The 23,123-nt window shown below is 35.6% G+C and overlaps 1 protein-coding gene across 3 annotated transcripts in view; it reads left to right on the top strand.

Annotated features, from left to right (window-relative positions):
* The first annotated feature begins 8,223 nt into the window (after positions 1-8,223).
* LOC145263060 (proton-transporting V-type ATPase complex assembly regulator TMEM9-like) overlaps positions 8,224-23,123 on the top strand; it is a 54,490-nt gene continuing 39,590 nt past the window's right edge. For all 3 annotated transcript variants that reach the window (XM_080119913.1, XM_080119910.1, XM_080119911.1), the window contains exon 1: positions 8,224-9,105. In XM_080119913.1, the coding sequence (XP_079976039.1) occupies positions 9,043-9,105 (63 nt within the window). In that variant the 5' untranslated portion in view covers positions 8,224-9,042. The remainder of the gene's footprint in view (positions 9,106-23,123) is intronic.

The raw sequence follows: 23,123 nt of genomic DNA, 5'->3' as shown, positions 1-23,123 counted from the left end.
CAACATGGCAACATGCTAAAGTATTTGCCCTTTCTTTCTTTTAACTGGTTTCCTTTGTACCGACGGCTACTAGCTATAAACAATATGGTCTCCCTCAACAAGCCGGCAATATATAATTCTATCTTTAAATATATAATTCTATCTTTAAATAATAAAAATAAATTCAAGAAATACTACACTAGCTGAAAACATTATCAATAATTTTCCCCACTCTTTATCTGTGCCTAAACCTAAACATAGATTCCATGATCAAAGCTTCTTTCTTAGAACTGCATGCCTGTGAAATTGTCTTCCGTTTTCCTGCTTTCCAGCTGTCTATAATATGGTTGTCTTCAACCCTAACCCACGAGTGGCCTCTGGGCCTTGACAAGCGGTGACTATTGTGAAAGAAAAACAAAAAAAAACAATATTATAGTATCTGTTCTGATGCCACACTTAGTCTATTCTATCTTTGGTCAGTGAACGAGAAGTCCTGAGGCAACTTTAATTTTTGTTTCAATCCAGAGTGCCCCTATTTCATGGAACTGTATTTTCTCCCACATCAAAAGCGATCGTGTGTGTAATTTTGTCCTCGTGGGGAGGCAAGTAAATAGGAACAATCACCATTATAATAATAATTTTCGGGGGAGAGGGTCTAAAGAACAGGACCCAATGTTAAGGTTTCCGACTGCAAGTCACAGAACAGACCGGAAATGGCAGAAGCAGTTTACAATTTGAAAGTTTAAAAAAAAAAACATAAAGAGACAGACGATATTCGAAGTATTAGGTTCGGGTAAGATTTCAAAAAGTAAAGTTGAAAACACTTCCTTGTTGGTACTACTTGATTGCTCCATGAGTGTCGGTATAAGTTCTGGACCTTCTGGACTGTACACAGATTCGAAAAAGTTATCAAAAAACAAATATATAACAAATAAATGTTATCAAAGGCAAGATAAGTTACTTTTCTACCTAACTAGATATGTTTTTTTCTGTTTTTATTTAATGTTACACGTTTATTCAGCTCGAAAAACATACAGTGTTTACCGATGTATTCGAAAATTTAAAATGGCGACCGACCGACTCTCTCTTTGACACGGTAAGCTACTTTTTTATGGAAAGCCAAACATTTTACTCTAAATTATTTGAAAATTACAAAAAATAAAAGTGTAAAGAGGAAAACGATACTATGTTTACGTTAGGGTTAAACTAAAAGAAAGGGGGGGGCTTCTGCAGTTTACGTAGTTATTTTAGATGGGATTTTCTTAGAACTGCATGCCTGTACAACTGCCTTCCGTTTGCCTGCTTTCCAGCTGACTACAATATGGTTGCCTTCAAGTCCAACGTGAACAAGTTTCTGATGAGCTGTTCCACTTAAGTTAACAAATTTACCAAACTTCCATTACTATCGATTACTATATTGTCCTTTTGACTACTCTACACTCTTTAACCCTTATCCTTGAGTGGCCTATCGGCCTTGATAAGTGGTGACGCCTATGTAAAAAAAACGGAACTCTCTATCAACGAACTCTTCACTATTATAAATACAAGCACGTATGAACACTGAACTCTCTTGCTAATACGTTTCTCTCTTCTACTCTTCTAATAAAGCTACTAACGACGATAACAAATAAAGTTTATTAATGTAGAATGAAACTTCCACTGCGTCGTTTTCTCATTTCTATAAGGTTAACAGAAAAAGCATTTATATTTGTTTTCTTTCGCGGTATATCAAAGTTTATCACGTGATTTTACTGAACGATTTAATAATGTTGTTCTCTAATTTATATTTTCAGTTGATTTAAAATAGTTCGTCTGAGACTAGAGGTATAAATGCAGGAAGAGAGAGAGAGATGAGTGAGAAAGAATAAGGGAGAGGGAGAGTGACAAAAAGAGTGAGAGAGAGAAAGAAATAGGAAGACAGAGCGAAAGAAAGAGGGTAAGAGAAAGAAAGAGGTAGAGAGAGAGAAAAAGAAAGAGGTAGGGAGAGAAAAAGGAGGAGGCAAAGAGAGAGAGAAAGAAAGAGGCAGAGAGAAAGAAAGAAAGAGAAAGAGAGAAAGAAAGAGGCAGAGAGAGAAAGAAAGAGGTAGAGAGAAAGAAAGAGAGAGAGAAAGAGGCAGGGAGAGAGAGAGAGAAAGAGGCAGAGAAAGAAAGAAAGAGGCAGAGAGAGAGAGAGAGAGAGAGAGGGAGAGAAAGAAGGAGGCAGAGAGAGAGAGAAAGAAATAGGTAGAGAGAGAAACACCTACTTGCTTCCACGTGCCGTACCCAAACGAACATTCTTTGCCATGCTAAAGAACTGTCCTCGTTGATACGACTCACACACACTCATGACAATACGGCAACGCACTGGTCTTTGCCCTTTTTTTCTTTTAACTGGCTTCCTTTGTACCGACGGCTACTAGCTATAAACACTATTGTCTCCCTCAACAAGCCGGCAATATATTAATTCTATCTTTAAATACATGGAACACTTTTCTCTCTATCAACGAACTCTTCACTACTACAATGCAAGCACATATGAACACTGAACTCTCTTGCTAATACGTTTCTCTCTTCTATTCTTCTAATAAAGCTACTAACGAAGATAGCAAATAAAGTTTATTAATATAGAATGAAACTTCCATTGCGTTGTTCCCTCATTTCTATAGATGGGTTGATGCATCTACCACTAGTCTCTCCCTATTGGATAGGGTCCCAAAAAAGAGTTTTCAATCTAATATATCCCACTTTGTCAACTAAGCTTCAACCCCTGTCCCATCACTACAATGTTGCATCTCTGTGCCTGTTTTACAAGTATTTTAATGGAATGTGCTCTGAACTCATTGCACTTGTGTCTCCTCAATGTATATACTCCCAACAAACCTGCTTCACAACAAAATGACACTCCTTCACTGTTGAGGTCCCTAAACACCAGAAAGCAGAAGTTTAAATGTAACGTAAACCAACATTTTGTTCATCTTCCTTAAGCATGGTCCCAAATAGTTGCTAGTTACATCCAAGTGGCAATATGCCTTGCTTAGGATGAAATGAGTTAAAAAAAACAAAACCAAAAAATAAGAAAAAAACAACAAAAAAAAAAAAACAGAACAACAAAAGGGTTTATTCAATTACCTACACCGTTTGGTATAAGTAAAAGAAAGTTGCACAATGTCTGAGTGAGGAAAGGAAAAGTTAGAAAATTCTTTGAACTACCAAAAGTTATATTCAGGAGAAGATAGTCAGTGTTTGGTTGTCCAGTAAACAGATAGAAGAAAAAGAAGTGGCCGTCTGTTAAAATGTTTTTGAGAAATATGTAGGGTAAATATTTATTTTATTAGCAAAATAAATTTTACAAATAAAAATGTGGCACAAGGCCGAAAAAGGGGGTGGGGGTTAATGTTGACCTAACTAACATAATGTTAACTTAGCTAGACTCTTTCACCAAAATATCAGAATCACTCTGAGGACATCCTACTTTAAACCCGAAAATTACAAATATATATATACATGATGTGGGGGGTTGGGGATAAAAAATTTATATACAACTAGCAAGGGTTACCCGGCGTTGCCCGGGTGTTTGGAGGTGTGTGTGGAAACTCCGGGGGGGGGGGGGTTAAAAATGTTTTGGTAGGTAAGTATGAGGATTGAGGCAAAGTTGTAAATTAAAGTGTGACAAAAAAAAAAAGTGCAACGTTAACCATTGCCCCACCACGAGATGCTAACGGAAACATGTTTGAATTTATTTAATTACTTGGATTTGGCAGGTGTTCGTTTTAATGAGTTAATGAGGTCAAGTTTGACTGCGGGATTTTTATTTTCCCAAGATGTTATAGGAAAAAGACTAACCCACATGCGGTGAGTGACAAATGTTGAATATTTATCTTCCCGAAATCGAGCAAATTAAATAGACAGGCGAGCTTCATTGTTAACTGTGAGATATTACGATTTATATGTGATATAAAAAGTTTTAAAAAGTTGTGAAGCGAGCGACCGCTTTCTCTGAAAAAAGCCTTTTGTAGACATACAGAAAAAGCGAACACATACATACATTTTCGCTTTTATATCTATAGATAACAAATGAAAGAAATTTACGATGCAAAAATTGGGTTAGTAAAAAGAACCTAATAATTGTGGCAGGTAGAAAGTTTTTAAAGCTGACTTTATTGAATAAACACCACAAAAATGGCCTACATCACTGACAAAACAGTCTATCCATCACCTCGTGGGGCAGGGAGTGGGGATTATCGAACCAAAAGAGGAAAAAAAAAAAAAAAGGGGGCGATGGGACAGGGGCAAATTAAAAAGGGGATTAGGACGATGACAACATGCATACTCTAGCTAAGTTAAAAATCGAACAAAAATGCCTAACTAGCATATTCTAGGTAGTCTGATGCATGTTTATGTTTGTTCAGTTCGCCCAAAATTCTTAAACCTAAGCAAATTCAAAAAAGGAACTCAAGATCAGCTCCATTCACTCTACACAGTCGTGAAACTTTCACCCACCTGTCGTTGAAATTTGCCGGAGTGAGTTTCACATTCTCCAGCTTAATTCGCATTTTCAATCAATATTTGAAAATGAGAACAAGCTGGGGAGCAGTGAAGGTCTCATCTCCGTAAACCTCCTTCTGTCACGTCGTCCAAATCACGCCTCTCATAACTGCTAACAAACACAAAAAAACGTAGCGTTTTTCTTTCTTCATGGTCGGTGCCCAGTTGCAGCACAGGGAAACTGAATCCAGCACAAAAAACTGCCCGCTCAGCATGCGAACTGTGAAGCCTTCAACTAACTCACACAACGGTCGAACAGTCGCGCAGTGGAAGAAAGCATGATCAAGGTCTTGCTCCCAATCTCCGCATCGGACACAATTAGGTGTCTCTGTAAAACCCGCTGCATAGAGTCTTTTGCCGACCCAAAGGGCATTTCGAATTACCAGCCAGGTGAATGATGCCTCATAATTATCGAAGCAGCTCGACCCAGGCACCCAAGGCCATATTAAGCGGCGCTCCTCCTTCGTAAAACCGAACTCCTCAATCTTTTCGTCTCGAAGGATCCCCTCACCAAGGCCCGATATAGTGCCTTGTGAGACAACAGCTGGGTGTCAGAGAGGCTTTCTTTCACCCATAGAAGGTATCTCAAGGCCTGCCGACAGTCACGATAGAAAGGGCCCTCGTTTCGGGGCAACTTGTGTGCCTTCCCCTCAGCCGAATGCACACTCTCCAAAGCCTGAAAGACTTTCTTAGTGTCTTCCATCCAGAAGACACCGTTTCCCTCACTTGGTGTACACATTTGATCCAGGTATATCAGCCTAAGAGTGTGTCTACGTATTTCCACACTAGGCATACCCAGACCGCCTTCAGACAGATGCAGCTAACAGACCTACCGGATAACCATGGCTTGCTTTCCACACGAAAAGAGCATGCACAAGATCAACTAGTGTGGCCTCCGGGAGTGGAAGTACTGATAGACGGTATAGGATCAGGGGATAGATATGAGAATTGCATACCTCCGCCCGACCCTTCAAAGACAGGTTTCTCAAGGCCCACAAATGAGATGCGACCTTGACCGCTTCCAATACTTCCGACCAATTTTTCTCCAGCTGGAGGTCAGAGCCAAACCAGACGCCGAGTAGCTTGCATGGCCCATCAGTCCAACCAAAGGATCCCTGAAGGGGCATACCCCTCCAGGCACTGATACGTAAGCCAATAGACTTAACATAGTTAATTATGGCCCCTGTGACCTTGGCATACCGACTAGTTTCTATGTCGACGACTCTAATCTCGGCACTGCTCATTACAAGCACGGTCACGTCGTCAGCATAGGCGGTATACTTTACCGGGGTAGAGCCACTTGGCAAAGTAATCCCGCGAAGGACCGGATTCACCCAAAGCTGGCGCAAATATGGCTCAAGCGCCAGCACATATAGCATCGGTGATAACGGACAACCTTGAAGGATCGATCTTGTTAAAATGAAGGGTTTCGACCTCACCCCATTCACTTCCACCATAGCAACGGGGTTGGCATTCAAGAGGCAAATCCAAGAGCGAAACTGGGAACCAAAGCCAGCCGAGTGAAGAACAGCCCCTAGGTAACGATGGTCTACGCTATCAAATGCTTTGGACTGATCTAAATTGATTAGTGTGGCTTCTGTGTCAACTTTTTTTACGATCAAGCGTATCGTGTGCAAATTGTCTTGAATCGTCCGGCCCTTAACAGAACAAGTCTGTTCGGGACTTATTAGACGGTGTAAGACAATCTGCAGACGATTTGCTAAGATCTTGGCCAAAATCTTTAACTCTGTATTTAACATCGTTAAGGGACAGAAATTACCTCTCCCATCCCCTCCATTTTTATCTTTGCATAGCAATTTAATGATCCCCCTGGTAAAGTACTGAGGTATGCACCCGTTCCTAAACCAGGAGTTGAAAAGTACGGCCAGCAAAGGAATAAAAATGGGCGACAGACTCAAATACATCTCGTAGGGCAGACCATCAATCCCAGGGGTCCTGTCTAGCCCAACCTGTTTCAAGGCCTCAAGGACTTCTTCCTCTGTTATGTTACCTTCACACCTAGCCGCTTCGGTCGCCTCAAGGCGAGAAAAGTCAGCTAAATAGGTGTCAAACTGTTCAGTAGACAGACCAGGCTCCTTGGTGAAAAGTTCCTGAAAATGAGTTCGAAAACCCTCCAAAATCCCGTCATTCGATGTTACGGTTCATCCGTCTGGCAATGTGACACTGGCAATGTGTCGATCAGCAGAACGTCGAAACTCCTCCGCACACGGTGACACGGCCATATTTGTTGCCTCCTTTGGCGCTCTTTTTAATCTAGCCCTAACTAGTAATCCCTGGTCCTCCCTGTTATTCAAGGAGTCCAGTTCAGCCGAACTATAGTATAATTAGCACTATCCCCCTCCTCCACCACCCTTTTTAATCTATCTTCTAGTGCCGCTTTCGCTGCTCTAGAACTAAGGTTGAGTCGGTGACTAAAATCAGCAGCGAAGGACCTAATGACTTTTTTTTTAGGTTATCCCACCACTTATTCCTGATAATAGCCCCCGTCAATTCCCTCTGTATGGTTAGTAGAAGCTGTTCCCGGAAGTCCTTCCCTTCACATCGAACAACGACGTGTTGAACTTCCAGTAACTAGCCATCCTATCTAAGTTTACTCGAACCCGGAAAACAACGGCCACCATTTATAACAAAAGAAATCACATTGCTTAATATCCGGAAAACTACTTATTTGCAGAAACTGTAAATGCGATGTTCGTTTTCAGCACACCCGAAAACCTCTTAAAGTCGTCATTTTAAAGGAAAATGTTAAGGTATAAATTTACTTGTGCATTTTTTCCGGAAGAAATTTTCATTAATATTTAATTAAACACTTTATAGTTTTTCGTAATTTTTTGTAATGTTACTAGTGTCGACATGATCATTTAAGTAGATAATATTGGTTTTAATTGAAATTAAATTTTTCGAGTTTCATTATTTCGCAAAAAAGCCCCAATTGATTGATGACAAATGGCAAATTCGGGGGGGAGGGGGGTTGAATATTTCCTTGATTTATGACGTTAGTAAAAAAAAAAAAAAAAAATAAAAATAAGCTAGAAAAAAATAGAAAGAAAAACTTTTATTTTAACACATTTTCGAGAAATTGATAACTCAAATGTATTATTCTTGGAAGATGATCCGTACTTCAAGAATAACTCCCGAAAAAAGTGTATGGGTGTGTGTGTGTGGGGGGGGTCGCTGCAATAAATCTATTTTTTCTTAATCTTTGAAATTTAGTGCCTTTTGTGTACGTTCACTCAACTGTCCCATACGCAGATGAAAAGATGAAAAAAAAAAAAAAAAAATTAAAAAAAAAAAAAAAAGAAGATTATTTATACTGACTGCAAATTTTCAGTCAAGTTTTTATTTTATTTTTTTTCCGGAAATATTCGATCTGAAACTGTATATAAACTTTTAATATATATATATATATATATATATATATATATATATATATATATATATATATATATATATATATATATATATATATATATATATATATATATATATATATGTATGTATGTATGTATGTATGTATGTGTGTGTGTGTGTGTGTGTGTGTGTGTGTGTGTGTGTGTGTGTGTGTGTTTTCATATTTTGTAAGGAAAGGGCATGATTACGCAACATTCGTAAAATTTAATGGTTCAACGCAGCAGACGAATTTTTATTCATCCATGTTTAAGGTATTTACCGCCCCAACAGTTTAAGTGAGGTGGTGGTGGGGGGGGGGTCAGTTCGCCAGGAGGTTGATTTCGGGAAGTCAGCATTCCTCGGTAAGCGACCGCCGCCAGTACACAATTCTCCCACCCTCATGTAGGAGGTGGTAATGCTTGGGAGGATGACTTGAAATATATCTCATTTTAAACTGTTTACAGCGTCGAGCGGTCGAGCGTGCGAGCACCTGAGTAAACCTGACCTCAGTGTCAGAAGGTGCCAGGGTTTTACCCTTATCCTTATTTTTCAGAGAAAAACTCGACTTGACACAAATTATGGACATGTTTTACTATAGACAACAAGACGAAAAAGTGATTTTAAAAAGTAGTTACTTTTCTACCTAACTAGATAAGTTTTCAGTGCTATATAACTTATTTTAAAGCGTTTGTTCAGTTCGAAAAACAAGTAGTGTCGAGTGTTACGTGAGAAAAAAAATGTCCGACACGAGAGCGGGTCACATTTTCATAGTCTCGATAATCGCTCAAAAATAGAAAATTAAACAAAATACTGGTAGAAAACCACCTATTAAATGTCGTATTAGCTTGCCTTTAATAACATTTACTTGTTATATACCTTTTTAAACACTTTTTCGTTTTGTTGGTTATAACAAAAAAAATGACCCAAGTTCTTAAAAAATAATTTTTATGCGTAATTGTTATAGAATTAATAATCATCCAGCGTAATAAACAGAGTTACGTCCCTTAGATCGTGAATCGAACTCTCCTGTGGAAGGAGGAAAAATTCTATCTACTCCGTCTTGTTGCACTTGTCAACTCACTTAGCCATGTTGTGACTTATTAAAAATATCCGAATTAATATCAAACGATGGGAAACTTTAGACCTGTATTTTATTTTTGCCTGCTTGCAGCTGCTTTTACAGTTGTTGCGGTGAGTATACAATATTTCTTAAACCACCCCCGGGGGGAAGGGCGTTACGTCGTCTGTTTTTTTTTTTTTTTAAAGCTATCAATGAAATGGTTATCTCAACAATATGATAATCCCGTGAATACAACTGAATGTTTGTTATTCATGCGAGGTGACACCCTTTTTTCTTCCTAAGGACTGTAGCACCTGACGCACACAAATTGTTTTGTTTTCCTATTGTGCCCCCCCCCCAATTCCTATTATAAGCACAATCCTCTAATTATAATAGCACTTTCTGGCATAAAACAAGGTTATGTTTCATTTAGATAAAATAAAAGACGACATATATATATATATATTTTTTAATTGGCGTTTAGGACGAAATTTCGCAAATCACAATACTGGATTTCACATGAAAACAATGGTATCTACGTATTTCTCGTCTTTTTAAGGCCAAAAATTACAAAAATCGATGAGGTAGAAAATTATTTATTAAAAAAAAATAAATAAATAGAATTTGATGAAGATGATTGTAAAACACAGAGTTCAAAAGGGAGGTAATTTTCCGTTTCGAGTTAAACAAGATGACGACAATTTCTCACCTACTACCACGATTAAAGTTTTTTCTTTTTTTTTTTTTTTTTAAATAATTCAGGTAATTCCGACTGTATAATTTGGAAGGTACCATTGTAATTTGTTAGAATTGAGAGAAAAAAAAGCAGTTGAAACCATTGTTTTTATCTAAAAACCCCATTTATCGACTACACAAACTCGTCCCAATAGTGTAGAAGCAAAGAAGCAGAAGCACCTCTTTATTTTATTCCGATTCTTTCTATTAGTATCACCCATAATTTCGAACATAGGTAATCAGAGGGAGAAATCAGTATATTTTAAACTACGATCGAAACACGAAATAAAAAAAAACAACAAACCGGATAATGATTACTTCCGGAAAGAACTAATTACTACGTGCCCCCCAGAGTAGTATAAACACCCCAAATCTCCCATGTTAAGAACGGCTTTCGGAATGAACACCGCCCAACCTCGAAAGCCGTAAAATAAAATCATACTAACCATTCTTTTCTCCTCGGACAGCGGCGGAAGCAATGTTGTAAGTAATATTAAACGCTATCGAAGAAGAACAAGAAAAAAAGCTGCGATGTCTTTGAAGTCTCGACAATGACTTCAAAATAAGAAATAAAACAAAATGGTGGAAGAAACTCACCACCATTTTTTAAAAATTTATTTTGAAGCGATTATTTAGATTTCAAAGATGTAAACATACATCGCGGCGATTTTTTTCTTGTTCTCCGGTAGCGCTCAATATTACTTGTTTTTCGAACCGATTAAACATTTTACATTGAATAAAAATACTAAAAATTTATTCAGTTTGGTAGGAAAGTAACTTATCTTACCTGTTATAACATTTATTTTGGTGCTAATGCACTTACTGATCCGCGCTATTTTTTAAATCGTATTTCCAAGTTTAATTAAAGTTTAAAAAAAAAAAATTTTATTGTAAGGTTAAAGTACAGAATAGGTACAAAACACCCTCCCCATGTTAAGAATAGCTTTTTAAATAATAACGTTATTATTTCAGCACGGATACCTTTATTTGTTATATATATATATGTATATATATATATATATATTATTTTATTTATTTATTTTTTTTGACAACTTTTTTTGTACCTCTGTGAATTGTAATACAAACTCAAATATTTTAATGCAACTAACTGAAATTTTCGGAATATTTATTAATTGATGCCTGATTATTGTTGAACACCAAAAAAAGAAAAACAGATCTTTTTGATTATTCGTATTTTTTTTTTTATTCTTTGGACTCCTGCTGTTGTCATCTTGAGTATCATTTTCACAACGTTTTGGTCGATGTAACCTCCGACCTTCTTCTTGTAGAACATTGGAATGTTTTTGTCGATCTTGGGAATCTGGACGGAATTTCGAATGGAGCCCTTCCTGAAGGTTGAAGGTTCAATTCTCAGTGTCGGCGTCCGAAAAAATACAATTGCAAATTTAGGACCTCTATCCAGTCATGGCTGACAGAACAAGAACATGTTACTACACCCGTGAAGTAAATAAAGGATTCCGTTCGAAATTCCGTCCAAATTCCCGAGTTCGATAAGATATACCGGTGCGCGGTGCGGTGCGCGGTGCTTACTGCTTGTCTATAATTGGGCCAAAAAAAAAAAAAAATTTACCAGAAAAATCTGAAAAAAATCTTTAATGTACGTACTTGTCACTGCATGAAGATGTCATATTCCAAGAATTACGTAAATCGATCAAGTAGTTTTTTATTTTTTTATTTAAGAAAATCAAATATTTTCACACATATGCCTGAAGAAGGTTGGAGGTTACATCAACCGAAATGTTGTGAAAATAACACTCAAGATGAGAGCAACGGCTTCCATCCTCTATTTGCCCCTTCTTTGCATAAAGCCAAACTAAATATAGCCCACATTGTACATTCTTATGCCAACAGCTGTTTTTCGGGTAAATTATCTTTTAAATGACGACTTTTCTAAGTTTTCGACTATGCTGAATATGAAAATCGCATTGAAATTTTGCAGAAATAAGTAGTTATCGAGATATAAAAAGTTGTATTATGCATTGTATTCTTTGGCGGCCATCTACTCATTTATGACTGACACTGCACGCACGCGCGTAAAAAAGATGGCCGCCAAAGAATACAATGCATAATACAACTTTTTATATCTCGATGACTAATTATTTCTGCAAAATTTCAATGCAATTTACGTATTCAGCATAGTCGAAAACCTAGGTAAGTTGTCATTTAAAAGAAAATTGTGGAGGTGGGTGGACCTAATCTAAAAAAAATACCGTTTATCGAAATTCCTGATGGTCGGTTGAGAAATGAATCCTTAGAAATCAGTAATTTACTATAACATAAATTAAGTTTGGTGTAGTGCGTGCCACCCCACCAATAAGTGAGTCCACATTTTTTTTTTGTACTTCTGCAGTTTACGAACCGTGCTGAAATAATAACGGTATTATTTAGAAACTCGTTCTTAACATTTGGGAATTGGGCGAGCGGGAGTAGCTTTGTTAACTATTCATGTTAAAATTTATTAAACAAAAGATACCATAAAAATTCGGGTTCTCGTGTAATTGTTGTCTCCCTGTTTCTACTTACGTTTTTTCTCGCTCACTATTCCGAATTCGTAACATTGAACTTTTATTTGTTTATTTTTACCGAAATGATCATTCACAATGTTTCTCTCTTTTTTTTTTTTTTTTTAAATTTGTTTAAAGTTTAACCTATTTCAATTTCAAACTGATAATTAAATTTATTAATTAAATTAAAACAAAAAATCACGTTTCTTATTTCGAATTATTTAATCAAGTAAAAGTTAAATTTTTTATTTATTAGATTTAAAAAAGTTATTAAATTATCTAACAATTGAACAAAGAAAAATAGCGTAAAAATAGAATTTAACTTGAAAATTCTATATAAAAAAAAAAAAGCTTTTTAGATTTAGTAATCAAAACATGGCATTTTTACTTGATTAAAGAATTCGAAATAAGAAAAATAAATTTTGGGTTCCTATGTAGTTTTTGCCTGCGTTTTTACTTTCATAAGTTCACTAATGCTAGCCTACTATTACGAATTCGGAATAGGGACATATGAGCGAGAAAAGAAAAAAACGAAAATAGAAACAGGGAGACAACAACTACATGAGAACCAAAAATTGAATTTAACTTTTTTTTTTTACATAGGCATCAGTGCATCACCACTTATCAAGGCCCAGAGGCCACTCGAGGATAAGGAGTGTACAGTAGTCAGTTGGACAATATAGTAACCGTTAGTAATGGAAATTCGGTAAATTTGTTAACTTAAGTGGAACGGCTCATCAAGAACTTGTTTACGTTGGACTTGAAGACAGCTGGAAAGCAGGCAAACGGAAGGCAGTTCTACAGGCATGCAGTTCTAAGAAAATCCCATCTAAAATAACAGTACGTAAACTGCAGAAGCCCCCCCCCCTTTCTTTTAGTTTAACCCTAACGTAAACATAGTATCGTTTTCTTCTTTACACTTTTATTTTTTGTAATTTTCAAATAATTTAGAGTAAAATGTTTGGCTTTCCATAAAAAAGTAGCTTACCGTGTCAAAGAGAGAGTCGGTCGCCATTTTAAATTTTCGAATACATCGGTAAACACTGTATGTTTTTCGAGCTGAATAAACATGTAACATTAAATAAAAAAAAAAACACTAAAAACATATCCAGTTTGGTAGAAAAGTAACTTCTCTTGCCTTTGATAACATTTATTTGTTATATATTTGTTTTTTGATAACTTTTTCGAATCTATGTGTACAGTAATACAAACCCCAGAACTTATACCGACACTCATGGAGCAATCAATTAGTACCAACAAGGAAGTGTTTTCAACTTTACTTTTTGAAATCTTAATTTAATTTTTAATTTTTTTTTAACTTTCAAACTTTCAAATTGTAAACTACTTCTGCCATTTCCGGTCTGTTCTGTAACTTGCAGTCGGAAACCTTAATATTGGGTCCTGTTCTTTAGACCCTCTCCCCCGAAAATTATTATTATAATGGTGATTGTTCCTATTTACTTGCCTCCCCACGAGGACAAAATTACACACACGATCGCTTTTGATGTGGGAGAAAATACAGTTCCATGAAATAGGGGCACTCTGGATTGAAACAAAAATTAAAGTTGCCTCGGGACTTCTCGTTCACTGACCAAAGATAGAATAGACTAAGTATGGCATCAGAACAGATACTACACTATTGTTTTTTTCATAATAGTCACCGCTTCTTGTCAAGGCCCAGAGGCCACTCGTGGGTTAGGGCCAATAAATGTCAGATGAGACCTGACAAACCACCCTTTTAAGTAAGACACTGTATCAAATCTCCAATACTAATGTTTACTACAATACTATCTCATTGATTACTGTACACGCAATAACCCTTATCCCTGAGTGGCCTCTGGGTCTTGATAAGTGGTGACCTCCATGTAAAAAAAAAAAAAAAAAGACAACACTGTAACGATCGGTAATGGTGGAACTTGGGTAGAAATTAAGGCATATATTATTTTTGTTTTAATCCAGAGTGACCCTTTTTTTTTTTTTTTTGACGAGTTGGACCCCCCCCCCCCACACACACATTAAAAACATGTATTAAATTCACAGGGGAAACATTAGCGTGTAAACATAAAAAATAAATTAAAAAAAAAATCAGGTACTGTAAGAACATAGGAAATTATGTCACACGAGATAGGATAGTTGGAAAAAGCAGGGATCAAATTGAAACATGATTGTTTCAAGTCGTCCCCTTGAATAATTAATTTCGGTAAAGATAGTGCTACGCTACAACAGAACATCGACCACTCTAATTTGTTTTTTTAGAGGTATTCGAGGTCGCTGACAATGAATCTGACAATCAAACCTGTCGCAAGTTTGCATGGTATTAACCCCTGAACCCAGGGACTATTTTCCGCCATTTTACAGCTTCCGTTTACGCTACGTTAAATGCGCCTTCCCGTAGCAAGCTGCCTTCTTACATGGGGTATAAATCTTCCGCGGACAATTTAAAATTATATGAAAAAGAAATAAAACAAGAAAAAAAGCACTCCAAGTGGGAGGGGGGATAATGTCGCAAAGACATTTTTTTTTATTTGATTGGCGGACAATTTAAAATTAGAAGAAAAAGTTCACTTTTTTTTATTTGAGGGGATTTTTTTTTTTGTCTTATGTAGTTTTTAATGCATTTTAATTGATCTAAAACTAAGTTTTCAGGAGCGGTTTACAAAAACATAAGCACCAAACATTATGTTTTTCGTTCTTTTTGGGGGGAGAGAGATTCAATTGTAGAACTTGTGTGACTTAACAGGTGCTTGTGCAGTTTAATTAACCGTTTTTCCGTAAGTAACGTGCCGACATTTACCGATTAGAATACCATTTAACAGTTTTAGATTTTACTATTTTTTGTTTACATTGGAGTGCTTTTCTTTTTTTCTTGTTTTATTTTTTTCATATAATTTTAAATTGTCCGTGGAAGATTCGTACACCATGTAAGAAGGCAGTGTGCTACGCGAAGGCACATTTAACAGCCGTCGTTTATGCTACCGTGCACATGCGCGTAGCGTAAACAGGAGCTGTAAAATGGTGGAAAATAGTCCCTGGGTTCAGGGGTTAATACCATGCAAATGATAAATTTGCGACGGGTTTGATTATCAGCTTCGTTGTCAGCGACCTCGAATACTCCTAAAAAAACAAATTAGAGTGGTCGGTGTTCTGTTGTAGCGTAACACTATATTTAACAAAATATGTTTATGGACTTTTTTTTTTATCAAACAGCAGGGATGTTGTTAATTTTTTATGTCAAATATAAAAATATAACTGTTATAAAAAAAAAATATGAACTGTTATATATATATATATATATAAACTGTTTTTGTTTTGAGTAAAAAAAAAATAAACAGTTCAAAAATATTTTTTATAACGGTTCTATTTTTATGTTTGATGTGAAAAAAAAAGATCAACATCTGATGTTTAATTAAAAAAAAAAACGGTTCATAAACGTATTTTTATTAAAAAGTTTATAATGTTATAAAAGTTTAAATAAAGACTGTTTGAATAAAACTTCGATTTTTATATTTGATTAAAAAAAAAAAAGCAACATTATATAATGTTGGTCGTCCATACCTTTTGCCGTCACTTCCGCCGAATGGTTTTGTAAGCAAAGTGCGATTCTCAATGAAAGCCAAACGATATTTCAGATTTTGTTATTATTTAAAGCGATGATATTTATTTAAAAATCACTTTGATAATTTTGATTATTTCAGTCATAAGTGAACAAAATGTTTTGCATTGTTTTAGTTTTTCTGGGCAAGATATTATAAACCAACAAGAAAAAATGTTATTATATTGCCAATAACATGGTAAAACAATAAAACATAAACGTTGGCATTTTTAAGTCTTAAACTCCTCCATAAAGAGTTTTAGAAATATAAAAATCATTAACAACTTTAAAATATTTTGGTGTAATTTTTCACCATCATATCGTATGAATCCAAATATTGTTGGCATTGATTTCTTCGATAGTTTTATAGTAAAAATTCTTTTTTTTTTATTTTTTAAAAATTTTTTACATGGGGGTCACCACTTATCAAGGCCCGAAGGCCACTCAGGAATAAGGATTATTGTGTGTACAGTAATCAATGAGATACTAATCATTAGTATTGGGGGTTTTGATAGTGTCTTACTTAAGGGGGCGGTTTGTCAGGAGTTTGTTTATGTTGGACTTGAAGACGTCCAAGTTGTAGTCAGGTGGGAAACAGGCAAGCGGCAGAGAGTTAACTGGCGTGCAGTTCTAAGAAAGAAGCTTTGCTCATAGAATCTACGTTTAGATTTAGGCACAGATAAAGAGTGGGGAAAATTATTGACAGTAGTTTCAGCCAAACGGGTGTTTCTCGTGAAAGATTGGCGAGGGGGGGGGACGAGGGATTGGAGCTCAGACGAGCACCTGCCATGGAAAGATATTCGGTACTTTTATGGGAGAGAACCACGAGAAGGTTGTCAACATCCTAAGTGAAAGTGACTTTTGTGGAACTGGAATCTTACTTGAAACCCTCAGTTCATCAATCCGTGTCATTAATCACTAAACCACTATGACCTATTTTTCGCCATAATGAATCTGAACCACGTGCAGAACGAATGTTCATCTTTTTTTGTTAAGCATCTAATCCTTATTAACAGAGCAAGTTTCATGTTTGAATTAAATTTGTCGATTGTTAACAATCTATATATATAAAAATGTAAATGTTGGTTCGTTCTAAAATAATAAAACCCTATTTCTACGTTACCAATTTATTTGAAATTTTCAGATAACCCATCTTTAGAGTCGAGGTATGTTTTTATGTTATTGAAATAAATTTACCTCGCGAATTATTAAAATATTAAATAAAATAAATTTTTTTTTTTTTAACCGTTACTGCGAATCTGTTCTGTTGTAAAACTGAACTTCCGGTTCGATTCATTTCACAGCCACAAATTGACGAAAGATTTCATTTTCTGTTAACTCGATAAGTAAAAAAAAAACAAAACTTACTCATGCAGAGAGTGATCCGTGCTGAAATAATAATATTATTTAAAAAGCCATTCTTAACATGGGGAAGGGAGGGTGTTTTGTACCTATTCTGTACTTTAACCTTACAATTGAATAAAAACATATCATAAAACTTTAATTAAACGTGGAAAACGATTTTAAAAAAATAGCGCGGATCACTCTCTGCATTAGCACACACACACACACACACACACACACACAAATAATAATCCCATATTTTAAAAATTTAAATCCATTTATGTACTTACCAATTTTTTAAAATTTTATTTATGTTAAGGCTTTTCACTCATGAAACATTACGTTTTAATTGTTTAGTTTATTTTCACGGCATTGTTTACATAAAAAAAAGTTTGTTTTAACTTTTTCTAAACTGTTTCATTTTTACTACATGCCTCAACGTATTATAAAAACCCTAACCCCCCCCCCATGTTAAAAAAAACACAAAAAAAACGCCTTTCCATAAACCTCGAAAGCCGTTCTTAACATAGGGAAGTTAGGGTGTTTATAATATGCTGGGGCGAGTCGTAAAATTAACGAAGTTGCTATCTATTATTTATTGCAAAACTTGCTTGAAATTTATTTATTTGACAAAAAAAATTACATCTTGGTACTCCTTGGGCGTTGAATTCTATGGCGACCAGTAGAAAAAAATAATAGTCGCCCCGCATGTAACATATTTTATTTACTGACGTTGCCGTAACTAAAGGATTATTTGTCACATTTACAAACATTTATTTATTTATTTTGAAAAAAGTTTTACTTTTTATGAATATTAAAAGAAAAATGGGTACTCATGCAGAGAGTGATCCATGCTGAAATAATAACGTTATTATTTAAAAAGTCATTCTTAACATGGGGAGGGTAGGGTGTTTTGTACCTATTCTGTACTTTAACCTTGCAATTGATTAAAAAAAAAAAACACGATTTAAAAAATAGCGCGGGTCGGGTCACTCTCTGCATTAGCACCGAAAAATGTTACTAAACATTTATTAATAATTTCTCACTTTTACAAACATTTGATTTTAAATTTCTTTTTAAATGACGACTTTTATCGACTTTTTTTTTTAAATACCCCCCCCCCCCAATAGTGTTTATTCTGAAATTCGTTGTTAACATGGAGAGGTTGGGGGTGTTTATTCTGAAAGCCGTTCTTAACATTTGTGGAGGTGGACCTAATGTAAAAAAAAAAAAAAAATAAATAAATTAAAAAAAAAAAAAAAAACTAAATCATTTACTGATAACTTCTCACTTTTACAAATATTTTTTAATTTACATGCGCGGATGAACAAATTGTTGAATAGTGCAAAAACAAAACATTTAGGTCCACCACCACAATTTTCTTTTTTAAATGACGACTTTTATTGATAAATAAATTTACTTCTCCGCAACTTTTATTGATAAATAAATCTACTTCTCTGCCACGGGCACTGAACCCCTCCTTTTTTTTTTTTTAATAGTATTTTCGGGTGGGTATGCTGACAACAAATATCAGTTAAATTTTGCAAATAGCCCCCCCCCCTCCAAAAGTGGTGTTTATTCCGGAAGCTGTTCTTAAGATGAGGAGGTTGGGGGGGGGTGATTATAAGGTGGACCTAATCTAAAAAAAAACAAGTTGTTTATGTGCACATAAGCAACTATTTTTTTATTAACTTTTTTTTTTTTTTACTTTTTTATTTAAAAATTAGTAAATTTCAATGAATAGAATAATAAATCATTTATCATTAATATGTGTTTTTGGTTTTGTGTTGAATGAAACTTTTTTTTTTTCATTACAACAATAATGAACCAATTTAAATCTTCCGGCATGCGTTTAAGGGTTACGAAATTATCAATAAATCGTTCAGTTACTAAGCCAACGTCAGTAAATAAAAAAAATGTTACGTGCGCATGCATTAGCCTTGACTGGGGGTGGGGGCTAAGGGAGCGACCATTAAATAATTATGCTGGTCGCCATAGAACTCAACGCTCAAGGAGTACCTAGTGGCACTTATGCACTTATGTTACCGTGCTATTTTTAAAATAGTATTTTCCTGTTAAATTCAAATTTTACAATATGTTTTTCTTTTATTAATTTGTTAAGTGAAAGTACAGATAACCCGGTCGGTTTCTAATGCGAGGAAAATCACCCCCCCCCCCAAAAAAAAGGGGTACTCTGGATAATAACAAAACATTAAAATTGCCTCAGTCTCGAAAGATTTCTTCTCTACTGAACGAGGAAAAAAACGGTGAAGTGTAGTTCACCTTCTGTTTCTCTCCCCCTCTCTCAATATCTCTCTCTATCCATCTCTCCCTTTCCCTCTCTCAATCTATCTTTCTCTCTATATCACCCTCTCCATCTCTCTTTGAGCCCCTTTCTCTCTCTATCTCTCTCCTTTCCTCTGTTTGATCCCTCTCTGTTTCTAACACTCCCCCTCTCTCTGTTTATCTATCAATCCCTTTATCTCTCTATCTCCTCTTTCTCTATTTTCCTCTCACTGTTTCTTTTCTATCTATATATCTTCCTCTCTATCTGTCCATCTCTAATCCCTCATCCTATTTTAGTCTCCTAAATTAATTACAGTGAATAAGGCATTGTCAAAACATGGATAAATGCTATTTTAGTCACCTAATTTACTGACTGTGAGAATAGAAGTTATTTGGAAATTACTGCTACCTTGAACAGCACCAGAAGTAACTGGTAAAACCTTTCTAATTAAATTGATTTTGGCAGCCATTTGGTAACAAAATGACATAGCCTTAGCTCTTGCTGCATGAGGAATACCTGCGACCTTGCTGCCAAGTAGAAGAATTATTTATTCTACTTTAAAACATTCAATTTTTCAAAAATCTCATGTTCGACATCTCCAAAACATCCAATATGGGGAAAAATATTGCAAAAATGCAAACTTATTGTTTAGGATGAATGCACAATGGTACGCAAAAAATCACTTGAGGCTCTTGGTCGATCCTTGCAAGATTTGCGTGGCAATTTCAGACCATTTGGGAATGCAGTAATATCGCTTGCAGGAGATTTCAGACAAATGTTACCTGTTATTCTTCAATCAACACCAGCAGATGAAATAAATGCTTGCCTCAAATACTCTACTTTTTTGTTCCATGTGAAGACATTAAACTTAACTCAAAATATGCATGTACAGTTGCAGACTGTTCGATCCGCACAAAAACTTTTGCATCACTTGTGGGAAATTGGGTACGAAAAAGTGCCAGCTGGTCAGAGTTAAGGGCAAAATTCTTTGACTTTTAACTTCTGTTATTTCTGTAATTTTATTTCATCAAAAGAATAGTTAGTTTAAAAGGTTTTTGCAGATATTCAAATTATAAGAATTCCATTTGACTGAGTGAATGAGCTATTCTTGCAGGTCAATACAAAGATGCCCATGAACTTAACGCTATAATTAAATGTAAAATTCCAAGTGAGGTAGTCAAATACAAATCCATCGACACTGTTGTGAAAGCAGATAAAGTGGTTAATTATCCAACAGTTATATTTGCCAGGGATGCCACTGCATGTATTGCAACTGAAATTTGGTGTACTAATTATCATGTTGTGAAATATAAACCAATCCAAGCTTTGCAATGGCACATAGCTTGCAGTAAAAAAAAAAAATTAACAAACAATATCATAGAAACAACAATCTTAACAGGACCTTTCACAGATGAATATATCTTCATTCCATGCATTCCTATGATTCCACCGGATACATCATTACACTTTAGAAAATTGCACTTTCCAATTTTATTGTCATTTGCAATAACCATCAACAAAGCACAGGGAACAATCTTTACAATTGTGGGCCTTACAGTTACACACTGACTGTTTTTTCACATGGACAATTTATGTTACGTATTCAAGAGTCACCAAACCGGAAAATCTCTATATCAGCTAAGAAAATGGAACAACAAAAACTGTGTACCCATGCAAAATGGAAATTTAAACCTATAAGAAACATGTTTTTTCTCATTTTGGAACTTTTTCCATTGCGCCAATTTGAGCCACAGCAACGCGTGGCAGGGTACAGCTAGTTTCCAATAAAAAAAAAAAAGGGGTGAAAAAAAAAATTAAAAAAAAAAAAAAAAAAGCGGTCAACGAATACCTGTTACTTTTCCATCTACCTGCCATATTTTTTAGGGTGAAAATTTTTTTAGGGTGGTTGCTTTTATCATGAGTATCAGATCCAATGAGCGATGTTTCTGACAAAGGAAAAAAATAGCTGTACACTGGGCCGGCAGTGTTTTTCCAGAATAATCGTTTGAAATGACCTTATCTTCTCTTCCTATTCTTATTTCCTTGTGTCCATGTCACTTAAAAGGGTGCTGGATGTAAACGTTTTATATGGACTGACGTTATCCGGTTTATAGTCAAAGACCCGAACCTTGAATTAACCACTAAGGAGACTGTCCTATCAGAAGGTGCAAAGTTCTGGGACTGCTGTATTGCCATTTGGTTAATTGATTCTGGACCTCTCAATGCTATATTAGTGGGTAACTGTTATGACTTTTCCTCTACATGGTCTGCAAAAATTATTCTTCATCCCCCCCCTCCCCTATCTCTGCTCTATCAACTTTAGATAAATGGTAACTCCTTTGTAAAAAAAAAAATGAAAACTCTGAAAACATTACCTCCAGTTTGGTAAAGGTAACAAGTGAAGCATGCATGGTCCCCCATGAGTGCACAGTGAACGAGGCATAAAAAAATGACTAAGTTCAGCATTTACCCCTCCCTCATTTAGCCTCAAAAGTCCGCAGGGGATGTCAAATCCCGGTGAAAATTAACAAAGCCTTAACATATGTAAATTTGAGTTCTGCACCATGCAAAACAAGAAATCACTAAGTCCATCATTTGCCCCCCACCCCCAACCATCTAGCCTCAAAAGTCCCCAAGGCTTTAACCTATTTAAATTTGAGTTCAGCACCATGCGAAACTGCTAAATAGACATACACAGAAAATTTTGAACAAATATGGTAAAATAGTCCCAAAAATGGAGTGTTTTTTATTAGCCCTAAAAGAGCCCCTGGGACACACCCAAGAATTATCGCGAAGTATAGACAAACAAAATTATATAGAATTCAGTTAGTTGCAACTTTTAGAAAGTTTTATAAAAATCCAAGTCATCAATTTTTTTTTTAATAAGCACAAAAGTGTCAATTTTAGCCATTTTTAACCCAAAAAGCAACCCTAGGGGGGGCAACCAAAGTTTTCCTGGAAAATCCGTTCTGTTACTTTTTTACTCATATCATGTTTAGTGTTTGTGCAAAATTTCAAAAAATTCCAAGGCGTACTTATTGAGAAAAGTGCAGACAGACGAACGGACGAACATGAATTTACAGGTCCGCCCTCCTTTTGTCGGGGGACCAAAAAAAAAAAAAAACTTATTTGCAGTGATGTGAACAAAACATATTGAAGTTGGTTTTTAAAATCCCGACGCAAACTGACTCCCCCACCCCCAATCTCTGTGGTCAGAAATATACAGAAAACAAATTTAACTCCCAACATGCAATCCCTACAAAACTTGTCAACTTCCGATTTAACTTGTCAACTTCCGATTCCTGTTGGGGTGGAAGGAATTTAAAAATAATTTAAAGGCGTCTTCTGTAAACCCTTTCGATTTTAAAAAAAAAAAAAAAAAAAAAAAAACTGAGAAAAAATTGGTGCAACACAATTGACCCACCCCGCTGTACAATCATAAGACATTTCGAGGTGGTAAGTTGAGTAAGTTGATATTCACTTCAACAACCGTGACAATATATGTTTGGATGAAAAGTTTTTTATATACAAGTACATTAGAATATACAAAGTATTTTATCCACAACGCCACAAGTCCATGGCGTAAAATTCAGTTGTAATGTTACTCTTGTGAAGCTTGAAGGTTCAATCCTCAATGTGGGTGTCACTCAAAAATACAATTGCAAA

The sequence above is a fragment of the Euprymna scolopes genome, chromosome 38, assembly GCF_053919585.1.
Source record: "Euprymna scolopes isolate OS-2025 chromosome 38, ASM5391958v1, whole genome shotgun sequence".
NCBI lineage: Eukaryota > Metazoa > Mollusca > Cephalopoda > Sepiida > Sepiolidae > Euprymna > Euprymna scolopes.
Note: the sequence above shows the minus strand (reverse complement) of the source record. Positions and strands in the feature narration are given on the sequence as shown.